We start from the raw sequence: 15,630 nt of genomic DNA, 5'->3' as shown, positions 1-15,630 counted from the left end.
GAAGAAGAAAAAGATTACATTAAATTATCAATAACATTTCCCCTCTGCTGTTATTTTATGAACTACGTCAAATACAATACACAGGCCAGTTATACACACATGCACAAACATACATAATTAATAAGGAAATTCACATAAAGAGCTGCAATTTGACCATACATATGATTTATTTTCCTCGATTCTAAGAACAAGTATGTTAGAGTATTTAATATATGCAAGAAATATTTAGGAAACTACAATCCAGAGACCAGTAAAGCACACTACTGATAACACATCCACTCGTCAATGTCTCCACTCTGGGAATTACATTCACTTGAGCTGAGATCACCGTGTCACCAACTCTCCTTTTGCTCTTTGCTCGCCTCCCAGCGTGAAGAAACCCCCAACTGGGCACCGGTAACAAGGGCCGTGCCCTCAGAGCTAACACACACTAACACACACCGGCCGGGGAGAGCAAAGCCTGCTGGGTAGTGAATGGAAGTGCTGGGAGGTTGGCGGCTTCTGGCCCAAATTGGCACCCTGTGTCACCTTGTCAACACCTCGCCGCCCTGAGAAAAACGCACACATTGTACACCAGCGCCTGGGTAGCAGCAGCTAATCTCAGCGCCGCGCTAACTCTGCTAACTCCGCCCATTTGTTAGCCGGCAGCACACAGGTGAGCCCAGGAGGGAGCCGTGCTGAGACTGTGCTGAGCTCCTTCAATTCATTGCTTTTCAACCATTACATTGACTGGTAAAACTATATCTGATGTATAAAATAAAGCTTATACTAAAATAAAGCTGTCGTTACATTTTGGTGGAGTGAAAGGTTTTACTCATGAGACTGTGCTGAGCTCCTTGAATTCACTGCTTTTCAAACATTTCACATCATAGACTCTATGCATTACATTAATGCACACAATGTACAATAATATCTGTTTTCTTTTTTTTATTACTGCCGATTTATATTCCATATTTTATTCCATTCTATTTCTTTGTAAACACTGCTATAATTTACTATATTTTTACAAATATTTTTCTAGTTCTCTATCTGTGTTTTACATTTTTGTTTTACTTTTATGTATGCACCATGACATCAAGTCAACCTACCTGGTAATAAACCTGATTCTGATTCTGATTACATTGACTGGTAAAACAGCTTATACTAAAATAAAGCTGTCATTACATTTTGGTGGAGTGAAATGTACACTATTAGCTTCCAAAATGTGTTGGAATAGACACTAGCACGAGATGAAAATACTCAGTTAAAGTACAAGTACGTCAAAATAGTACTTAATTGAATTAAAATATCCTTTATTCGATTCTACCACTGAATATACTGGAAATACTATATCATATGTATATACGTCCAACTGCATTGATTAGTTGACAGACGTTAACTTAAAGGGGACCTATCATGCAAAATGCACTTTTGTACGTCTTTTATACATGAATATGTGTCCCCGGTGTTCCAGGGAACTCACCAAGTGTCAGAAAACACAACCCTCTCTATTTTCCTCCATACCCAAATCTCTAAAAAAGGGGCTCCAACGGACCTGATAAAAACTGATCCAGATTTGAACACTGTCCTGACGGCAGGACGGCGGCGCTACGGCTATTGGGCCAACTCCACCAATCAGGAGGAGACAGCCACGGCCATTGCCGTTCGAAAGCGCTGGAGACGCTGTAGTACATATGCCAGGCCTGTAGGTGGTGCTGTTCTCACTGAATCTGCCCTTGCAGAGCAGAGCTAAAAAAAAAGTGCAAATTGAGCGAAATGAGGCATGGCTAAAATGCATGATCTGTTTGGTATTTTGAAAAAAAAAAAGTATAAATATGCCTTATATAGGTATGGTCCTACACTATATTATTCAAATATAGCATGATAGGTCCACTTTAATTGCCAACTATTTTTGTAATCAAAGTTATTTTTTAAGCTAAACACGCAAGGAAATGCTGTTTCCAGCCTCTCAATTATTAAGACTCTCAGTCTTTTTATGTTTTAGATCAAATATATGTATTCATGTTCTTATATTTACACATAGTAGGGCTCAAACAAAAGAGTTCTGTATGTTAATTAATGGTTTCTAATCAAACTATCAATGATGATTTGTAATACCATACTGTATATATTTTTTTCATTTCATTACAGTACAATGTTTTGTCATATCTTAGAACTGGTAGAAACCTGTTTTGAGCGTAAAGGATCATTCTTGTTCACATTGGATGAATGACAGATTGATGGTTGTCATTGTTGAATGCTTTATGGAACATGGGTTCTCCAAATGCACAGAGCAAGACAAGGAAAGATGTTGAGAAATCTACATGAAGGAGTATACTGTTGTAAAACTAACCACATACAGTATGTTAACTACTTTAGGTTGGGATAAAACCAAATGTTTGCAGTCCTTACATCTTATTAATAATGCCTCATGGCACAGAAGCAGAATTAACAATTATGTTTAAAGGGCACCTATCATGCAAAATGCACTTTTGTACGTCTTTTATACATGAATATATGTCCCCGGTGTTCTAGGGAACTCACCAAGTGTCAGAAAACACAACCCTCTCTATTTTCCTCCATACCCAAATCTCTAAAAAAGGGGCTGCAACGGATCTGATAAAAACTGATCCAGATTTGAACACTGTCCTGACGTCAGGACAGTGGCGCTACGGCTATTAGGCCAACTCCACCAATCAGGAGGAGACAACCACGGCCATTGCCGTTCGAAAGCGCTGGAGACGCTGTAGTACATATGCCAGGCCAGTAGATGGTGCTGTTCTCACAGAATCAGCCCTTGCAAAAACAGAGCTAGAAATTGTCAAATTGAGCAAAATGAGGCATGGCTAAAATGCATGATCTGTTTGGTATTTAAAAAAAAAAAAAAGTATAAATATGCCTTATATAGGTATGGTCCTACACTATATTATTCAAATATAGCATGATAGGTCCACTTTAAGTAATAGTCCTCCTTCATTTTATCCTCAAAATTAGCTTGGCTGAAAAAAGATATGAATCAATTATTATATATGTTATATTATTACCTATTATTAGGTATTAACTATGCTGGATGTGTTGTGCTTATAGGCTAAGGATCACATTAGCAATGACTCTTTATTGTTTTATCCTTGACATTTATGTTGTGTTTGACTAGATGGCCTTCTTCTAGTAATGTCAAATAAACTAAAGTACGATCGTCAATATAACGGTGTGTTTTTTAAGCCTCCCAGATCCCAGCAATTAACTCTGTGACTACAGTGCTGTTATTACTGACAGCCTTGATGGCTAAAAATACACAAAAACAAGACACAAATTGCAATGAACTAGAAGTATTCTTAAAATATGGCCATGCCAAAAAACACAGAATCTGAATTTTATATTTTTGGAGAAGACATACGAGATAGAGGGAGACGAGCACAGGAAGAGACGGAGAGAGAGAAAGAGAGAGAGAGAGAGAGGGAGAGGGAGAGCAAGAGAGCGAGTTGGGAGCTGGGGATGATTTCTCTAGGGATGAAGGATGCGAGTGTGTGTGCGTGTGTGTGTCAGTGTGTGTATTAAGGGTGTAGGGGGGGTTGAGAAGAAGAAGGGGGGGGGGGATATGAGAGAGAGCGAAGGGAGAATGAGCGAGCGAGTCAGGCAGGGGGATGAGAGAGAGGAGGAGGGCGGTGGAGGAAAGCGAGGCAGAGCTGATTGAGATTCGGCCTCCAGAGCTGCTCTGCTGCTGCTGGGAGCTCAGGGAGAACACGCTCCGTTATTGGAATTCTTTTTTTCTTTTTTTCTAATGAATTAATTCTTCTCATCCAATTTAGGTGAAGATGAAAAGAGAGCAGCGCTTCGAGCATCAAATTTAGCTTTTTGTTGACCGGGGCCGGGGCCGTTCTGTTTCTGTTCCGTACGGTTAATATCGGACACTCGTATAATATATTAGGCTTTTTTTGTGTGTTTTTTTGTCCGTTGGAGCCTTGTTTACAACAAACAACAGATACAAAGAAAAAGACATTTCCTGAGTGTGTTATTGGGGATGTTTCATTACCATTTACTGATATGATAAGACAAAGAGCCCCCCCCACACACACACACGCCAATAAATAATTAGTCAAGTTTATTTGTTTTGTATAAAAAATGTAATTCATTTTCAGAAAATAAGATAAAAACAGATTAAATGACTTTTTGCAGCGATGTTTTTGAAATTCCCTTTGAAGTCTCACAAAGCCTCTGGCAGGTCAGCTACAAAGATAATTTAACACAAACCACAAACACACACACACACACACACACACACACACACACACACACACACACACACACACACACACACACACACACACACACACACACACACACACACACACACACACACACACACACACACACACACACACACACACACACACATACATACAGAATCATCTCCACTCAAAATGTAAAGAAAAAGAGAAGACCTTATGAAACCCCCTAAACACAAACACACATGTGGGCAGTCATGCATGTAAAGACACACCAACATACACACAGACATGCAGTACACTGGTGCTGAGGTAAACACCTGTCTCATCAGAAAAGATGTTAAGATTTGACTTGTGATGCTAAATAAGTGCCGAGCAGTACACTAATGAACTACATTTGGATGTTTAAATGCATTTTTTTAAAGCGTTGCACAAGGGTAAGTGTAAAGCAGAACCATTGGATAATTTGTTCCAAGCCGATTTACACTATGACCCATTTGAGCTTATTACAACTATATCATGAGCGTATTGAATTTAGTAAAACAAATGCAAACAATACACATTTTTCTTTATATGATATCTATGTGAAAGGAAACGATATCTGTCATTGTCAAACTTGTTTAACCCCTTAAAGAAATATCAATACCCGCCTCAAAAGTCTCACATTGTTCGACTCAAGTGTAAAAAAGAAATCTAAAATCTATTTTTTAAACAGCTCAATTACATCCAAAGCAAAGTTTCCCTTTGCTCAAAAAGACATAAGACCAAAATAGGCGAATCAACACTTTAGTGTCAAATAAAATTACAAATGATGCCAAGAAATAATTACTCAAGTTTGTTTGTATTGTAGAAAAATGTAATTCATTTTCAGAAACTAAGATAAAAACAGATTAAATGACTTGCTAAAATGGAGATTTTTTTGCAGCGATGATTTTGAAATTCACTTTGAAGTCTCACAAAGCCCCTGGCAGGTCAGCTACAAAGATAATTTCAGACACGCACGCACACACACACCACACACACACACACACACACACACACACACACACACACACACACACACACACACACACACACACACACACACACACACACACACACACACACACACACACACACACACACACACACACACACACACACACACACACACACACACACACACACACACACAAGAGGGCGTAGAGCTGTTTAATGTCAGAACAATCCAGAGTGGTGCTGCAGCTCCGGGTTCATGGTACAGGGAACATGGGATCCCTTTAGCTCGTCCGTCAGATATCTGGCTTCAGATTCATTTAGAGCGTCAGCAGAAGAAGAACAGTAAGAGTCAGCGAGCCATCGGATCACACTGCGGTGAAGCAGATATTCACTCGCAGGGGGAAACTCTCCCAAAAGACAAAAGCAGATGAGCTCAGCTTTAGAGCTTCAGGAAGACCTCGGTATCAGGTGTGGATTATCTCACCTGTGCTACCCCAGCTTCTGTCTGTGCTTCACTTATACAGCAGCAAACTACACTGTCTAAAGATCTCATTCATGTCACCCCAGCTTTACCTTTGTAGAACCTGAGGCTTCAGAATATGCCTTTAACATGAGAAATGCCACTGGAGTTTTGGGGTCTGGGAGAAGGCCAAACGCTGATAGAGGGGAATGGGTTTGTGTGACATTTCCCTTCATAAAAAGGGTATAATGCTCAATTTCAAGTTCACATTTTTATTTTGTGTCTCTATTTTTGTGCTTTAATGTTCAAAAAGCTATTTATTTTTCTCATACTGCCTTTGCTGCTGCACCTCTTTTCACCCTCTGTCTGAAACCAGAGCCCAGTCTGCTCTGATTGGTTAGCTGGTCGGCTCTGTTGTGATTGGTCTACCACTTAGTGATTTCCCGCCATGTGCAATGTGCTGGAGTGCTAGCCAATAGAAGAGCAAGTGTTACAAAGTGATGTCACTATGTCACGGTAGTAAACAAAGAAGTTCAATGGAGGCGTTACAGGCGGAGGGAACACAGAGAGTTTTGCCTTTAGACCATTAACTTGCTCAAAAACCTATAAAACACACTACAGAAAAGGGAAAACCCCAAAAAAGCACAATAGGGCCATTTAATTCTCGACTCTGGTGCATATATATTGAGTAATCAGAAATATGTATTTTCAGATGATGTTTTCCAGCTAGAACGTAGAGTAAAGTCAATATGAAAGGCTCTTTTTTAATAATGTAATTGTAAAGGATAGGTTCACACTTTCTCAAGTCTCTCCTAATTAATATTCAGCTGCCTGTAGGCTGTAATGATCTTCCTGTCCATACGGGCTCTAAGGAGATCCCTTCCTTCCTTAAGTGACTGTGTGACTGTGGATGTAGTCCCCCATCACTTGGAGTGGAAGCTCATTAAAAAGGGATCTCTTCACGGCCAGAAGGAACCGGAGAAAAAATCCCAGCTAGTGTCACAAATAAACGAGGGCATAATTGACACCTACTTCAAGATATTGCACCAAAAAAACGAATCAAGGGGGACAAAAACAAATTAGATTGTGTTTGTAAAACGCCTTCAAAATGTAAATAATGTTCACACCTTATCATCGTTTCAAGACAGACTTGAAAATGTTTTGTACTTGTCCAACAAGGCATAATGTTCTACATGAAAAGTGTCGATTATTGATGAAGACTCACCGTTCAGAATAAAGAAAAATTGTTTAAATATCACCTCATGTCCTTCAATCTTTGGGGTCCAGTTAAAGTTACATTTCTCCAGATCAGGATTACAAATACAGAATATAATTCAACAAATATTTAGAATATAGAAAGTGTAGGTTAAGATTCCCAGCAGTACAGTTAACAAGTAGATTGTTCTCATAAAAGTGATGAACACATTAATGCATCACTAATTCATATCACATATTATGCATAAATAGTTATATTGTAATATTATGAGATGGTTTTCTGCATAATGAGTAATTTTGGTAGTTTAATTAAAATGTCATGCTAATACAATTGTATTAACATTAAGATTTAATATCCAGGTAAGTAAATATCAGACTAATTCTTCGCTCAGAGTTCTTCAAAGTGAACTGAAATATGGTTTCAATATTAAATAGATGCAGTATATCAAATATATAAAGATGTCTCCATATGTGTCACTGAGGCCACCCGTTATGACTTGAAAACACTGGGACAAAAGGACATGGAGAGAAAAAACAATCAAAGGGTGTAAATGCATTTGATCTTTAACCAGTTAAACACCTCGGCTGCTCCATTATCATAGCCTCTGATCAATTATTCATGGGGGAGACGCTCGGGGTTAGGTGTTACCTTTGTAAACATTGGCTTCCCGTGCTGCGTGACCATGGTGCACTGATCGCAGTCCAGCGTGATGCAGGAGTTGTGGAAGGACTCCTTGGAGTGTTTGAGGATGTAGTGCAGCTCCGTCACCCCCCCCTCGAACACCGTGCTGAAATAACGGGGGATCAGCGTCCGGCCGATCGCTGCGAGGAGACAAAGGAGAGGACAGGATTAGAAAACAAAATCTGAAACACTTCATTTATCCCGGGGGAAATTGGATTGCGAAACAGTTGCTCAAATACATAGGAGTTGATGAGAGATAATGCAGAAGATACCATGGCATATTTAAGCAATAGCTCACGACAGGCCGTGGTATATGCTCATTATATCACAGCTAAGGGGCGTGGTTCGGCCCGACGCGAAGCGAAGTGAGCTATTGCTTTTATAAAACGGTTACCAAGTGTGGCAATATGAAAGAAAAATACGCACTCTAATTTAAATAGTTTTTATTAGTAAATAATGATGTTCAAAATAAAATAGTCCCTCTGTTGCCTTCTGCACGAATACAGATTTGAAAACATCGTTGCTTGCTTTAAAAGTAGCACAATTCATTATGTCAAACCTTGGAAAGTATCTAAATATCCCTGCCCTAATGCCAAAGGAACTGCACACTGAATATGTTTTTGCCGTTTGATGTCTATGTCTGGACCGTTGCGTAAAAAGGAGGGTTTCTGCCCCGTTACTTCTCCGCTGCTTTCTTGTTCCAGTTTGAAAAGCAAACTGCATGCATAGTACAGCGGATAAGCTCTCATATTATAACAATTGTGCATTTTATGAGAAAAGCATGACATTTCTAACATAGTTAGAGCATACCATAAGGTTTATTTTCAGATGTGGAGGGAAGTCAGATTTGACCCGTGAGGACCGTGAGAGGTCAAATCCAAGATGGCCACCAGTCTCTCGGGTCAAATGTTCAAACACGCTTAATTTTGGAACCAAACATTGTAGAAAAACATTTAAGGTGTCATATCCAACTAAATTAGGGATGCCCAATCATTTGATGATACTTTTGAGATCGCCAGAATTCAAGAAAATGCATTTAGTTGAAGATAAAGGTAGAAATTGACCAAAAATAAGCTGTCAATCAGTTGAAATTTGCTGTGTGTGTGTGTGTGTGTGTGTGTGTGTGTGTGTGTGTGTGTGTGTGTGATGTGGTATATCCAACTAAATTAGGGATGCCCAATCATTTGATGATACTTTTGAGATCGCCAGAATTCAAGAAAATGCATTTAGGTGAAGATAAAGGTAGAAATTGACCAAAAATAAGCTGTCAATCAGTTGAAATTTGCAAAATGTGTGTGTGTGTGGTATATTCCAGTGGATTTATGGTCACCCAGCGCTAGCATTACTACAGAGACTGGAGGAATATGGCTTTACTTGGCACAGTCTGCATGCTGATGAAAAATTTTGTTTTTGTCTTCAAATACATACTAACATGATTGTGACGAGCATCATATTTGTTCCCCGCCCAACTCTCTAAGTCTAAGTGCTTGAACTCCGTGACAGGAGGATGAAGTATGTATAAATGGATGGAACTATCAACAAAACAGCGTTTTATTCCCCAATGTCATATTTAATAGAAAAATAATAATAATAATGTAAACCAAAGAGGGAGATGGAAAACAGTTCCATGTAGAGCACAAACAGCTCTCTTAACCCTCGCTGTTAATAAAGGGCTGCACTCAACTATAAGGTTCACCGCTGTCCCTTTCCACTTATAGAGGGTTGGGGTTCGATTCCCTGCCTGTCCACCTATAAAGCCAAGGTAGCGCAGCTTTTTTTCTGTTCTTTAATGGCTCACATGGACATTTAGAGGTCATGCAAAGAAAGGGTTATGTATGTTGTGTGTGTGACAGAGAGTACAGAGAGAACATGGGCAAAGGGGATTTGTTTGTCCTAGCATGGCTGTACAATTACAAATACAAAGGTTTACCCATTTAGACTCCATGGCATGGAGAAAAAAACTCATTTTAAATGACTCTAACGGACCGTCTCCACAGCAGCGTTAAAAAAATCTTGGAGGTGGGCGTATCTGAGGCTTGGGGATTTTTTTGCGATCAACCAATCACATGAATCTCCCGCCCGCGACATACGAAGCCAAAAAGCCCGAAGTAAACTGGATATAAACTCCCCAAAACAGGCGAAAACATACCACTGTCTCTGCCACCTCCCTCCATGCCTGGCTCCTCCGGTTTATATCCCGGTAGGTCTGGTCATAAAGCACCGGGTGATTGATTCGCTACCGCTAATTTCTCCTCCATTTTTTGGAATATGAGGAAATGACCTGCGGTATGTCTCTCCCAGCATACACGCCGTTTGATTGGCTAGAGCTTGAACTGCCAGATTTGCGTACACGGGATTTGATTGGCTGCCGCTTCCACCTCAGCTTCAAAAGTTGAACATTGTTCAACTTTGAATCTTGAAAATCCTGAGAATCTCCGCTCGCCTGCCCACAATGCATTTCGGCGAAAAGTGAGGGAAAGTGACGTCACCCCATTCAAAGTGAATGGGCAGAAGCGTTTCAAGATTTTTTAACGCTGCTGTGGAGACGGCCCGTAAGGATATAACAAGTTTTAGAAAATTGAAAGATTGATGGATTTTTGCCCACATGCGGTAAACATCTTAATTGAATTTTCTATGTGCAACATGAGGACAATAACCACAAGTGTACTCACAGTACCTTTTTTCTCTGGCACTGAAGTTGCAAGGTTTCAGCATGTTGTCCCTCTCTAAACCTTTCTGTTCCCCATTCTTCTTTCTCCAATAAGTGGTGCATCATTATTTTTCTATTAAATATGACATTGGGGAATAAAACGCTGTTGTTTTGTTGATAGTTCCATCCATTTATACATACTTCATCCTCCTGTCACGGAGTTCAAGCACTTAGAGAGTTGGGCGGGGAGCAAATATTATGCTCGTCACAATCATGTAAGTATGTATTTGAAGACAAAAACAAATGTTTGCTTCAGCATGCAGACTGTGCCAAGTAAAGCCATATTCCGCCAGTCTCTGTATTAATGCTAGCGCTGGACGACGTACCACACACACACACACACACACACACACACACACACACACACACACACACACACACACACACACACACACACACACACACACACACACACACACACACACACACACACACACACACACACACACACACACACACACACCAAATTTCAACTGATTGACAGCTTATTTTTGGTCAATTTCTACCTTTATCTTCACCTAAATGCATTATCTTGAATTCTGGCGATCTCAAAAGTATCATCAAATGATTGGGCATCCCTAATTTAGTTGGATATGACACCTTAAATGTTTTTCTACAATGTTTGGTTCCAAAATTAAGCGTGTTTGAACATTTGACCCGAGAGACTGGCGGCCATCTTGGATTTGACCTCTCACGGTCCTCACAGGTCAAATCTGACTTCCCTCCACATCTGAAAATAAACCTTATGGTATGCTCTAACTATGTTAGAAATGTCATGCTTTTCTCATAAAATGCACAATTGTTGTGCTTATCCGCTGTACTAGCAGTTTGCTTTTCAGCCCAACTGTATACTGTTTATCTCAGACGCGGAGGGATACTGACTTGTTGTGAAAAGTAACTTACAATTCTACCCGTGGTATACGATCAGTATACCACGGCTAAGAACCAATCAGATTGCTTGATTTTACTTGTCCGTTTTATAAAACAACAATATGTATGGTCAATGTGTTTATTACAATATATACTGTAGTAAATGTGTATATCACAATACATTAGTGACATATAACGCTAATGCTAATGCTAGGCCTACTTCTACATTACTCTTCTAACCATTTTTAGACATGTTTTCCTACAAAACCTCTTATTTTAATTAAACAATGCAAGCCACACTTTACAAATAGGAATTACACAAAGCATAAAATATGTATAAACCGTATAAATCAGGAACTGTCTCATCAAATAATTGAGTTACTATTATTACACACTAATACCTGTACAAGTGTTACGACTTATAATAGTAGCAGTTCAGTTTAATGTTGCAAAAGCTATGTTACAATATTTATGAAACAATAACAGCATAGATATCATAGAGAGATTAGATATGACTTACAAATTAGAACAAAAAAACAGACATTAAATTATATAAAAGGTTTGTTTATGTGTTAAGATAATCATAAGAATCAGCTTGATAAGGACATCTGCTGTAGATTCATTAATCAGGATGAATATTTGATTGGCTGTCAAAAGCTCCTTGGAGGCAGAAACTGATCAGATGTTCAAATGAATGAAATAGATTAAATATTTGAGAGCAAAGATGTTCTGCTCGTCCAATCCGACACATTTTCTTTCATAAAAATCATTCTGGGAACAGAGGAGAGACTGTAGAGTGCGCCGTGTATTGATTTGACTTTAACCTCTGTGCTCATTACAGCTGCCTGCTTGTAATACTGCCAATGTCAGTTTTTCAGTGCATTTCATTAATATGATTCCCTTTTCCAGCCTCATTAACAGCTAACAAAGCATTATAAAAGGACTTAACAATAAGTGCATAACAATTAACCCACACAAATGTTTTTGGGGGGAGGAAGCTGATTGATATCGCTGCTAAGACTATGCTATCGAGCTGTAAACGCTCTGCTGATTGTGGTCAATTTATGAATGCAACAGGCGCTTTATTGATTTACAGAAACTATTGGATTGCCTGCAACGAATCGATTAGCCGTGCAGCTCTCAGAAAACCTGTTCACCCTGCAAGAAATATCCAAATCCTTTATCCTTAGATTGACTCTTATTTCTCTCAGCTGTCAGATAAACCTTCCAGTGCAGCGAGGTACATTTCACTCTTTCCAACACTTGTGAAGATTAAAGCTTTTCTTGAAACATCTGACAACATCATGAATTTTAGCCTCTAAATCCACTTCTAACAAGTTATGACACTTCATATAACACATCGCTCACTTTTGAATATTCCTCATATGAGCGCAAGCAGGAAAGTATTCTCTCATATTGTTGAGAATGATACGATTCCATGACTAAGTTTGGTATTAAACTGAATTATTAAGACGGACAACTTCTGCAGAGCAAACTTTTTGCAGAAGCCTGAAGAGACAATGAACAAGCTGCATGATGAAAACTGGAGGAGGAGTCGGGGAGGGAGAGAGTGTCTTCAGAGTTTCACAGCCCTCGGGCTTCGTCTGGTTTCTATCTGCTCTGTTGGCTGGCTTCAAGGAGAAGAATGGAAGATACAGAGCCAGAGAGAGGCTTACATTTCACATTTCATTATGGATGCATTGTGATGGCATGCAAAACAAAGACTCCTCAATACTCGGATGTCTTTTTGTGTATGAAATTATGTTCTTAAATAAGCTTCTGACTTACGATTATGAAAATATTAACGGTAAATCTCGCCTACTGTTAGTTCATGTGGGTTTAAAACAAATTACGTTTGCACAGCATCAACAAATAAAATGCTTTAGCAACAGATTTACACCCATACTTCAGTTTAACAGTGTTCAGCTTATCCTGAGATCACATCTTTCAACCCGATCAGAGTGCAGGAAGTCTCATTTCTTTATATAGAAGAACTGCTTCTTTCATCAGAGCTGCATGCTAATGACAAAGAACAACTTCATAGGTTTTAGATTTATTTAAATGAAACCATGAATCATTGATCCAAATCCAAACATTTCCATTTCAAACTTCCCAAACAATATTGTCCCTTTAGGAAAAAACGAATTGAAGAAGAATTTGTCACTTTTTTCTTAAAGAAAACTAATTCGTGATTACTTTTCAGTTATTCCATAGATTTGTATTTCAATGTATCATTTGATATATCTATTTTGGTCTGACAGAACAAAACCAATTAAAATATATTGCTGTCATGAAACATGTCAGGAACGACCCAATAATCACACTGAATTTTTCCAGAAAACATGACGGAAAATTATTGAACAATTATACTTTTTTTCTATCATTAAACTTACTGATAATACACAGATTTGTTTCTGCACGAAACAAAAGTCTTATAGTCAATACTTCATTACATGACTAGTTAAGACGGGTATTTTGCAGTGTAGGCAGAGCTTTATTTCAGAGCTTGGAAACAATAATGTGAGTCGAAAGTGGAAAATGAGATGTTAATGCACAGGATTGACTGTGAATACAGAGCGAGATCGTCTTCTATGCACAACTTAATATGTAGATCAGGGATTCTGCCCCGCACTAAGAGAGAAGCTGCGTCAAAAAGCCTTCACTCGGGACAAGAAAAGCAGGGCTGGGTTTCCGGTTTGTTACTTGTTGAACAGCCGTGCAGAAGAGAGCGTCTGCACACCGCCCCTCAGCAGCACATTCCTACCATAAGAGCTTTTATTTTTCAAGCTATAGGGTTCCTGCTGAACACAGATACTGGTTTTCACACCGCCCTGCTCCACACTGCTGCACACATACATGCCTTTGAGCCGCAATGCAACCTCAGGCTTCATCCAAACATCACCGGGCAGTTCCACTCCAACAACTCCACTTGCTCAAGGGCAGGGCCGACAGTTACTGAAGGGCAAAGAGACTCTCATTCACTTAATAGACGGGGGGGATCGGAACTGGGGATGACATTTGCACCACTGGCTGCAAACTGTTAGTGTCCTAAAATCCCATCTGAGTTGACTTTTGGAAATTTTTTTTATTTGATTTGACTGATACATAATACTGATAATGCTCACAGTACACCAATGTTGCTTGTATATAATGAGCTTCACTGGTCACAAAGTTAAGAGTAGATAATCAAGTAACAGAAGGGTATAGGAGCTTGCATTTGTGAGGAGGTACCAGTGAAACAAAATAAGGTGATTCAACAGATATGAAAAAGCCATGTTTATTATGCAATGGGACAAGATTTTAATGTCAACTAGTGTTACAGCCATTGTTTTATTTTCTGTCACAACAATGGTGAGGTTTGTAACAAAGTTAAAAAGATATTTAAGCCTTGTTCAACTTTTTTTAATGGACATGGTTGATCTTTTTTTGGGTGCTTCAGCATTGGCCCCCCGTTGCGTCACCGTATACCGGCTTCATTAAAAGGAATGAGGGGGCCGCGTTTTGATATTTTATGCAGGGTCTCATCACTTCCTGAATCAGTGAATCCCAACCAGGGGAAGTTGTCCCCACGGGAGCAGTTTGCAGTTACCAGGGGTGTATGGAAAGATTGTACCGAGCTTCAGTAAATTAATAATACAGCACTGATAAGCCAGTTTAACACCACGTGCTGAGATTGAGAGTGTGATACCTAGTTACAGAGTAAGCAGAGATGTTGAAAAGATACTCAATGGATCATCCAATTCTGACACTTCAAGTGGTGCTAATAGTACACATTAACATTTGACCAAACCTCTTGAAAAAGAAGACCCCAATCCTTATCATTGGATTTTCCGGGGCCATTTTTATATAACTAAATTCAGTTAAATCAAGTAATCAGGGTTGTCAATTAAAAAGTATTTAAGCTCATTTTATAACAGGCCGGTCCCGACAATTGCATTTTGACTTATCGTCCGATATATGGATTTGAAATCAATCATTTTTGCCAGACTTTATATTGCCTTTGTGTTTACATGTATGCGTACATAATCATTTCTTAGGTATTACATTTGATCCCAAAATGTACACAATAATGTTCATTTATCATTATATAAGTGGCATCAAATTGTCTTAAAATGTCATTTCTGGGACAATAACCTTTCCTACAGCAAATCGTTATCATGACAAACCTTTTGGGCTGTGGTTTGGACATCAGATTAAACAAATCTAAAAGCTTTTGACATCATGTACATATATTTTTCCGTTCTTTTGTTTGAGTTTTTTTTGCATTGTTGGATCAACTTTGAATCAACCCTGTAATCCCACTCAATGTTGGCGACCCGGTCTACCCGCTGAGTGTTAAACAAGAGCAAAAACAAAACAAATCTAAATCCTGACATTGGGATTATGAAGGCGAGCATACTGGGATTTCCTTCAGCTTCTCGTTCCTCGCTCAGTGGAACGAGTCTCTCTGTTCCTCCACATTTTGCTGCCCGTCAAATCTCCATCATTAGAACACTGCTGGAGAAAAACA

The 15,630-nt window shown here is 39.2% G+C and overlaps 1 protein-coding gene across 5 annotated transcripts in view; it reads right to left on the bottom strand.

Moving 5' to 3' along the window:
• Positions 1 to 15,630, bottom strand: part of ldb2a (LIM domain binding 2a) — a 106,206-nt gene that overhangs the window by 35,238 nt on the left and 55,338 nt on the right. For all 5 annotated transcript variants that reach the window (XM_034133754.1, XM_034133756.1, XM_034133757.1 and 2 more), the window contains exon 3: positions 7,508 to 7,680. In XM_034133754.1, coding sequence (XP_033989645.1) covers positions 7,508 to 7,680 — 173 coding nt within the window. The remainder of the gene's footprint in view (positions 1 to 7,507; positions 7,681 to 15,630) is intronic.

The sequence above is a fragment of the Trematomus bernacchii genome, unplaced genomic scaffold (genome assembly GCF_902827165.1).
Source record: "Trematomus bernacchii unplaced genomic scaffold, fTreBer1.1, whole genome shotgun sequence".
Classification (NCBI taxonomy): Eukaryota; Metazoa; Chordata; class Actinopteri; order Perciformes; family Nototheniidae; genus Trematomus; species Trematomus bernacchii.
This window is presented reverse-complemented; position numbering and strand designations above follow the sequence as displayed.